This window comes from Cyprinodon variegatus, unplaced genomic scaffold, assembly GCF_000732505.1.
Source record: "Cyprinodon variegatus isolate N-32 unplaced genomic scaffold, C_variegatus-1.0 Scaffold717, whole genome shotgun sequence".
NCBI lineage: Eukaryota > Metazoa > Chordata > Actinopteri > Cyprinodontiformes > Cyprinodontidae > Cyprinodon > Cyprinodon variegatus.
The window spans coordinates 69,703-79,503 of record NW_015151170.1 but is presented as its reverse complement, the minus strand read 5'-3'; the positions used below and the strand labels follow the sequence as shown (position 1 = coordinate 79,503).

General features: G+C 38.5%; 1 protein-coding gene across 5 annotated transcripts in view; it reads left to right on the top strand.

The window, feature by feature from the left end:
- LOC107097729 (A disintegrin and metalloproteinase with thrombospondin motifs 10-like) overlaps positions 1-9,801 on the top strand; it is an 88,682-nt gene that overhangs the window by 63,747 nt on the left and 15,134 nt on the right. For all 5 annotated transcript variants that reach the window (XM_015394996.1, XM_015394995.1, XM_015394993.1 and 2 more), the window contains 2 exons: positions 1,488-1,611; positions 9,153-9,233. In XM_015394996.1, the coding sequence (XP_015250482.1) occupies positions 1,488-1,611; positions 9,153-9,233 (205 nt within the window). The remainder of the gene's footprint in view (positions 1-1,487; positions 1,612-9,152; positions 9,234-9,801) is intronic.

Sequence of the window (9,801 nt, the reverse complement as noted above, 5' to 3'; positions counted from 1 at the left end):
ATAAAGTGTTAATGAGCAGTTGGACAGGTGTACCTAATAAAGTGGCCGGTGAGTGTATATCTATGTTCCATGTTAGAAAAGCTAACAGTAAACTAGCTCCACAGGTGGCTCTGTATAAGAAAGAATTAGTTAAGCATACGAGCCATGAGCCAGTTCTCATGTCAAAAAGAGTAAGGCACACTCCCAGTAAAAGCTGAGGCCATAGCTATGTCTTGGAGAGAAACAGGACTAAGCCCTGAAAAACAGGCTTAACTTTGTCATCTATAACTGAAGGTGTTGTTGGCGGCAGCCCAATTGATGTTTCCATCCAGGATGATCTCAAAAGGCCAAACAAAACAAGGCCAGATGAATCTTTTATGACAAGAAAAAAACAGACAACATAAAGTCAGGGTTTAAACTAACAAAATTTCAGAATGAGAGAATAAAGAATGAATGAAGCAGAATGATGAAAAGAGGTCCCTATGTCCTCCAGCATTCTAAGTCTATACCAGCATAATAATAGAGCTAACTCAGGACCACCTACAATTATAGAGCTCTCGCCAACGAATCTGAGCATGTTGGCCGATACACTCAGATTAATGCCATGGCTAATAGAAAAGGAGCAGTGATCCCTTTGTGACATCTGGGCTTCCTGCCTAGCGAATTTTAGCACACTAACAGCAGTGGAAACTGTGTTTTTACCTCCTTATCTACCTCCTTATTTCAACATATACATGTGAGATGCGTCGTGAAAAAGTGAACCTTGCAACCTTACGAATGTCATTGTCTCACCAAGGCATGCAAACTCCCTGCCACCTCAGTTAGGGCGGCATTGAGTTTGCCCGCGCTCAGGTGAGAACCTTGATTAAGCTTTATCACAAAGGAAAGTTTTAAGCCTTGCCTTAAAAGTACACAGGGCAGTTGGTTCTACAGGACAGGAGCCCAATAACTAGAGGTCTTTTAGTGTTGGTATAAATCTATACTGCTTTTTATAGTTTTCTTTAAAAAAACAATGAAATAATCCCTCCAAACTGCTTTTATCTCCCTCAGAATATTTTACATTACTGGCATCAAATTTTGTCTGAGTGAAAACGCATTTTGTCTGATCTGAAGCAACCAGAAGCCGTATGATTAATAGGAATTTTAACAGTTGTCGTTCATTTTCTACAGTTTAGTTTCAGTTTTGTTCCCTCTTTTAAAACTTTGAGTAAAACCACCTGCTTCGCTCATCATGAAATTTATTTATGTCGACAGCTTTGAGTTCAGCAACCAGCGAGCTTTCTGTCTGTGCAGGATCAGACAAAAAAATAAAAAAAGAAAGAAAGAAACAACAGCACACATCTGGATTTTCCATCTGATATTTCTGTGTTTTGATAAAGCAGTCTGGAAGACATTAGGAGGTAATTCGTCAGCCCGGCCTCTGACACCTCTGAGCCTACCGACTGTGCCCTCTTCCGCCTGTGACCCTATCTGACCTCTGCATCTCACTGGTTTCTTTTTAATTGCAGCACGTGGGTTGTGATCGGGTGCTGGGCTCGGACGTACGGGAGGATCGCTGTCGGATCTGTGGGGGTGACGGCAGCAGCTGCATCTCTGTGGAGGGAGTCTTCAACGACTCGCTGCCTGAAGGAGGTAGAAACCAAAACACATCCTGGCGTTATCACCTTTTTCTTTTGTGGTCAGGTAGTGTAATGCAAACAACCCAGGGCGTGATCTGGACTGGAGTCAAATGGTAGAAAGTGTTTGAGTTGAATTTTAACTTTTCAGCTCTGTTCATCCTTCCAGAGATTAGACACGGCCAACAGGAAGCATTCACTATTGGAAGGTATGCAGTACAGTCTGTAGTTGAAGCAAAATGCACATTTTGGCTTTTACTACCCTGGGTCAAAAGAGCTTCCTGGAAAAATAGCTTTTTGGAACATCAGCAGTTGAAAATATACTTTCAATAAAAAATGTATTCATAGAATACCCGCTCTAACCTAGTTTAACTTTTAATCAACATCAAGGATTTTATAGGGTCTACATTTCTTCTCATATTCTAATATTAATTTTATTTTATTTACTATTAAACGACAATGTCTAATAATATAACAGTAGAAATAAAAAAAAAAATCATAGTTCAACAAAAGGCTATGTTTCATCTTCAGTCCTTAGCCAGATGTAAAAAGGCACAGTAAAAAGGTGTAGAGCTAATCAATACATGGTGAGAATAATTATAAGCATGCACTTAACAGCAGCAGTAACGGAACAATAGGAAGAACAATGACGTTATAAAGATTTGCAGGATCAAGGGTTAAGAGTAATTCATAAAGGTTCATTAAAAACATCCACAACTTTGAATAAAGCAATAGAATTTTTAGTAGGAGACACTAGAAAACTGTTACCGTACATGAAGAACAAAAAGAACCAAAAACCCAAAACAGGTAAGCTACTGACCTAAGCTTGCTTTAAAATCAGTCGGATGGGTGGATATCTAACAGCCTAGACTATTTCTCTATGAGAAGTTCATAGAGAAGTGGAACATATCAAGATTGTAAGTCTTTATTTCTGTTTATTTTATTCTTTTTGATCCATTTCCAATAAAAACACAACATTAAACACTTTAGCTGCAATCCAGAGTAAGCTCTGAAATAAATTCCTGCATACCCTGTTTCTTTTGTTTTGTTTCAGAAAGTTAGGCAGTCATTTCACTGAGTAAAATTGTGTCAACAAATTACCCTGTGACACAACTCTGCTACTGCGCAGGGTTATTTGGAGGAACCCTACTTTTTAGCCAAGATCTGCAGAAGGAATTATTATTATCCTTTTCCACTCTTCTCCATTGGGAGAGGGTGATTAGAATGAAATTAGATATTTTATCTTTTCCAAATATCTCTTCTTAACATGAACTTCAGCAGGAACTTTCCTGTTGCTACCACACACAATATGAAATATCATCTGTATGAAGATGATGTGCTACACATGAAATATGTTGCAAAATCCCTTCATTATTGCTGCCACTTATGTGGCATGTAGATACATATTTAATGCACACAGAACGTTATGGGGCATTTCTGTTATTTTTGACCCCTAATTCAAATTGAGGGTGTTTCTCTCACATTTATTGGCAAACATTATGTTTAAAAGTTTAATTTATATATATTTTTTTTAAATCTATTTTTACATCCTATATCTTTCTATTAATCCCACATTTATTTCTAAATCTTACATCTAATAAATAGCTTATTAGATATAATAATATCCAAATATATATATTTTATATATATATATATATATATTTAATGTTAACTCTTAATTTTAAATCTCAGACTTTGATACTGTATCTGTTAAACTAAATATGGCAATTAACTATTCCTTCAGAAAACAGCTCAGTTTGTGGCTAGTTGTCCAAGGCGTAGGAACAGAAGAAAAAAGGAGGCATCCTTTGACTCCATCCGCCTTTCCTTCTTATTCCCTACGTCCTGGGGGCGTGGCTATTAGAGGCCTATGTTTAACCATGGAGAATCACATTATCGATGTTCCATTGATGACAACTTCTTATATTCTTTAACTTGTGCCAAATACAGAGTTGATTAAATGCAGATTTTTTATTATTTTTTTTATTTATATCACCTGTTCTGAAACTCAAAAGTCTGAGTAGGGAGGAGAGGGGTGGAACAACTGGGAGTATCGGTTCACTTCTCAGGTTAGGACGGCCATTCTCTCAGAAAATACATCAGACCATTAATTAACTAAAAATGTTAAATAGAAATGCTGGCTTGAAGGACAGTTTTATTTCTATTTTAATTTGTCCATTTAACAGACAAAGGAGCCTCATCAGAGCGTATTTATTTAATATTTCTGCATTTTTGCATAAATATACATTGCTATTTTGTTTAAAATCGTTAACCATTGAAACATTTCCTGCAGCAGCTCTTTATTCAGATAACTTATTGCAGACTAACCGGTTTAGGTGGCATTAAGTTGGACAGACAACACAGATCTCATGCGTCCAGCTAAGCAGTGGCTTGTATAACATTAGCTCCTGTGAGAGTAAGTTGATAGATAGAGATGGAGGACTCACCATAACTCACTTAGCTCCCCCCCTTTCTACATATTTAAATATGGTGAAACATCTATATGTTTACTCTAGAAAATGCTCCATCATCTCTCTCCCCTTCTTTTCCTAAGCATGAAGGAACAAAGGTGACAAAGAAAGGATCTTGGATCAATGTGTGAGACCCAGATAGCACAACAGCTTTGAAAAAGTTTTGACCAATCAGCTTATTGCCATTTCATTTCTGAGGAAGATGTTGTGTCACATATGCTGGTGAAGATTCTCAGTCATCCAGGTCCTTGTCTTTCCAAAAAAAGAAAGTTAAAAACAATCCACTGGACTTTCTTTCCAAGTTTGAAGACGTTTTGCTTCCCATCCAGGAAGCTTTTTCAATTCAAAATGTCAGGAATAGGGGTGAGTTTGAGGTTTAATACAGTAGCCCATCAAAACCTTGTTTTTGTTTTGAAAGCATGCAAATTGAAACGGACGAAGGGGTCCATTGCTTTGGAATGGAGATCGTTTTGCTTCTGTTGTTAGCCTGCAATACCCCATACCTGTCTAAGTGTCTGTAAGGGGGGTTTATTAAAGATAATTGTTGGCCTGGCTGAAAATACGAGGGTTGATTGTTTTTGATTTTCTTTTTATGGAATGTTGTGTCACAGTTTGTTTCAGCCTCAGCATCCAAGACGATCTACAGAGTCATAAGCTAAAGGCTAAACTTCTTTAAGTTTGAACACTCCTTTCATCATTATGGTGTCGTTAATCTCCTTTTGAGTTTCTTTTATCAGAGAAAAGTGCTTCAGAAGTGACAGCTGAATATTGTTGCTGACCTTTCCATCTCTTTATGACCAGAGTGCACCGGTCCTCTGATGGCTACTTCCAGCAGGATAACACACCATGTTTTAAAGAGCAAATCATCTCAGACTGGTTTATTGAACATGAGAATGAGTTCACTGTACTTATATGGCCTCCACAGTCACTAGATCTCAGTCCACAGCGCACCTTTGCATCTACTCTATAAAAACAACATGGCTTTGCAAAGCTAAACTGCAAGACATCTGGTCGATCATAAACCTTCTGTTTAGCAAGATGTTCTAAAATGTAGTGTGAGGAAAACTGTCAGCTTCAGCTTGGTCTAAACTGGGTCATCAATACAACTGTAATCCTAAATTCAGCAGCAAATATGCAACATATCTGAGAAAAAAAAACACATAACAAAACAAAGCAGTGGCTCAGTTTAAGTCTAGACCTCAGTCTAGCTGTCAAATGGATATCATTACCTAAACCGAGCTTGTAAACAAGAGTGTTTGAAGATCCTCCACAACTATATAAGAGACTATGAGGACATCTACTAAGTTTAAGTCATCAGCAAAATGACTTGGTGCTCAAATTGTCCAACTATATACTGAAAAGTCTTTTAGCTTTTTAAAAAAGCTTTAAATGTTTTGTTTTGTCGAAATTAGCCTAAACCTCAACTAAAGTGAGTTTAGATCAAACAACAGCTATAACGAAAATACTTTGGGTCAAAATGACACAGCACAAAGTGTCTTCTCATCAACCAAACTTAAACTCCAGGCAGAGGACAGGGGACTGCCTCTGGTTCCACCTAGGATTTATAACTGGGAGAATCGCTCAGTCATGTCTACAGCCAGCTTTTGACTTCTCTAGACTCCAAAAAGGCCTTCAGCCAACACTTCTCCTCTACTGTCTGCTTCGGTGATTTAAAGGATCCCTCTGGATTTTTTGACCTGCAGCAGAGCTTTGGGGGCACTTTTTATATGTGTGGCTTTCCATTTGGTTCACCTCACACATGTACATTTTGAGTCGCAGGCACTATGATATCCTATTTTTCAATTTGCTTTGCAGCAGAAATGCAAGGAAGTAAATATATATGTACAAACAAACTTACACATTAAGTTTCAGTGTGTATTAAGCACTAAGGTGATCATATGTGAGAAATAAAGGCAAAATGCAGTAGAAAACTGTGCATCAAAATTCAGGAATGTCTGTGCATTTTCTTTACTCTATTATTAACATACCAAGCGATAACATTATCCATATAGAGAGAGTTTTATGACCACAGAATGAGGCCAAACCGCTGCGCCTGCACTGTATAGCTAAGAAAAATGACATGAATGTGTGCTGGATTTCAGCCTGTTTGAGAAAATAAAGAGATCTCCTAACACTGCTGTATTATCTGTGCTCCAATCTTTGCACTGATACATTAATGTCGACTAAGGGTTTCTCTCCATTTCTCAAAATCTGTCACTCAAGCAGGAGGTGAGAGGTTACTTAATTACTGTAAACAGATTTTTCTCTCAGAACTTTTCTCTGACACTTTTAGACAATGTCTTGTGTCCAAAAACCTCTTGAGCTCCAAAGGGTGGAATCAGAAAACTGCCACTGGAAGGCGTTAGATTGTAGTTCAGCTTTTTTTATTCTGTCACCGTCCAGCGAGTTCGAGTTATTTATGGGGCTTCAGCACCTGGTCTTCAGGCTGGACGGCAGAGCTAAGCTGAAAAAGGCAGAGTGAGGCAAGATTCGAGGTGAGATGATTAAAAAGAAGAAAGAAAAAAAAAACATGGAGGAAAGACAGATGGTGTGACTGGAGAGAAAATTCTGTTCAGTTTATTTATATTTCTCATGTCATGTCAAGGCTCTTTACAGAGACAATTTAACCAGATCATACAGTCAGATTGGTTCAAAGTTTTCTGTCTAAAGACAACCAGCTGATTGCACTGAATCGAAGGCAATCCCTCACACTTAGCATGCGTGTTGCGACAGTGGAGAGGAAAACTCCCTTTTAGCAGGAAGAAACCTCTAGCAGACCAGGCTCAGTGTGAGTGGCCATCTGCTGAGACCGACTGGGGTTCAAGGAGACAGAAGTTCTAGTTCTGGGTGAACAGATTAGGCTGGAACCTGAGTGGTCTGGGAGGTTGATACACTGACAATAAATCTGTTATGTATTTAGGTGCTAATCTATTTATTGATTTATAGATCAGAATGAGCCAGTGGAAGGACTTCAGAACCAGGCTGATGTGTCCTACCTTCTTAGTTCTAGTGAGAACATGGGCAGCATTGTTTTAGATCAGCTGCAGCTGTATGATGGACTTTCTACCCAAACATATGAAGACAATGTTACAAAAATCAATTCTACTAAAGATAAATGCATGAATTAGTTTTTCTAGATCCTGCTTGGACATTAGTCTTTTAATCTTGGAGATGTTCTCCAGGTGATAAAAGGCTGGCTTAGTAACTGCCTTTATGTGCCTCTGAAGGTTCAGGTCTGAGTCCATCATGAGACCAAAATTTCGGCCACAATCAGTAGTTTCTAGCTATAGTAGCTGAAGCTGTGCGCTTACTCTAGATCTCTCTTCCTTTGGTCCGAAGATAGATCAGAAGAAAATTATTACCTCAGTTTTGTTTTTATTAAGTTGTAGAAAATGATGGTGCATCCGCATACTGATCTGTTCTAAGCATCTAATCCACGCACTGATGGGTTCATAGTCACCTGGTGACATTGTGATGTAAAGCTGTCTGTCGTCTGCATAGTTATGGTAACTGATCTGGTTGTTTGCTATAATCTGTACCAAGGGGCCCATGTAGATGTTGAGTAGGAGGGGCTCTGGAGTGGAGCTTTGAGGAACACCACATGTGAATCTTCTGGTCTCTGGTTTAAAGTTTCCTACTAACACATAGAAGTCTCTGTCCTTCAGGTATGATTTAAACCAGTCCAGTAGTCTACCAGAAAGGCCAACCCAGTTTTCCAGACGCTCTAATAAAATCAAGTGATAAACAGTATCGAATGTTGAACTGAGGTCCAATAATACCAGGACTGTGGTTCTTCCAGAGTCTGAATTTATATTGATGTCATTGAACACCTTAATCAGGGCAGTCTCTGTACCATGCTTGGCATAAAAACCTGGCTGGAAGACATCAAAGCAGCTTGTCATTGTTAAGAAAGCATTTAACTGTTGAAACACAAGTTTTTTTTTATTAATCTTACTGATGAAGGAGATGTTATATATGGGTGTGTAGTTCTGAAGGGCTAGTTTTTTCCAAGCTTCTCTTTTTCAACAATGGTTTGATAATTGCTGATTATTAGCCTCAGGGACAAAACACTCAACATGAGAGATGTGTTTTTGATTTGAATTAAATCAGGCTTAAAATCAGATGAGAGGGTAGCTCTGAGCCAGCTTCCATGTCACAGGATGAAAAAGAACACATACAGTTAGTCACAGTAAGAGAAACAGGACTACACTGAAACATAGGCCAAGTTCCAACATCAATAAACAAAGGTGTTGATGGCAGCAGCTCAGCTGATATTTCTCTCCAGGATGGAGTCACAGCCAAACAGAAACAGCGCAGATGAAGCTACTATGAGAAAAAGCAGAGAGGGCATACCTATAGACACTGAACTAACAAAAACAACAGAATGGGAGAATAGAGATAGAAAGAAGCAGAATCATGAAAAGGGGTCCCAATGTCCTCCAGCAGTCTAAGCCTATAGCAGCATAAGGATAATCTGAGCCACTCTAACTATAATGTTTATCAGAAAGGAAAGTTTCAAGCCTTCCCTTAAAAGTAGACAGGGTCTGACCCAGAGATCGGCCTCCCATTCTACCTTTAGAAATTCTAGGAACCACTAGTAAATCTGCGGATTGAGAGTGAAGTATGTTCCTTATGTTCCTAACTCTGTTAGGAACATAAGGAACAATCAGCTTTATATGTGAGAAGGAGGTTTTTTTTTATTATTGTTTTCTGGATCTAACTGTAAGACAGGAGAGATATGATCCGTCTTCGTAATTTTCATCACAACACTGGCAGCAGCTTATTGGAACAACTGAAGTCTATTAACTAAATATTTTGGACTTCCTGATAGTAAAAAATATAATAGTCCAGCTTTGAAATAACGAATGTGTGGACTAGTTTCTCAGCATCTCCCATGGACAGGATATTTCTTATTTTTACAATGTTCTTTGCAGAGATGTTCTTTCTAAGCAAATATTTTAGGTTATCTAACTGTGATACAGCTGGAAACTAAAGCCTCTTCTTAGCAAGTTGATGTCCCAGAATGTAAAACACTGAATAAAACTCCTTTTTACTTTCATTTTTGTTGTCTTTTTCTTCTCCCCAGAATATGAAGAAGTGGTGAGAATACCTAAAGGATCAGTATTCATCCACATACAGGAGCTCAACATCTCCCTCAACTACCTTGGTGAGTTAAAGTGTATTTCAACAAACACATTTCTGAGAGTCTTATTCAGGTTAAAACTTTTTTGAAACTCTTTTCTTAGTCCTTAACCCTCTTTATGGTGCTAAGTTCTGTATAAGTTTGGAAAGTAGTAGACACTGCAAAAAGCTGGAGGCTTGTCACCGATTGGATAGCAACTAGAGGGGGTTAGGTGTTTAAGGATATTCCAACAGATTAGAAGAGACATCAGCTTGAATAAGTAACATCTGGTTGAATTATCCAAACAGAGCTCAAAGATAATGCATGAATGCTGACTGTTCGGCCGGGGTGGTTGCCTATAGGCCTCAAAATAGGGCGAAACAACAGAAGTATAACAGAAGACAGTGTTGGTAGCTGAAAGCTGCCAGGTCCAGGTAGACCAGTACCTGGGCTAAAGTTCGGAAGCAGCAGCAGTATAAAGTTACAGTCACAGGCATTTCCACATTAAGAATTTTTTTTTATTTCATGATGTTTTTCTAAAGTCTAAATCTAACTGTAACTTTACCTTCTAACTAGGGATGCACGATATAATCGGCCCCCTATCGGTATCGGC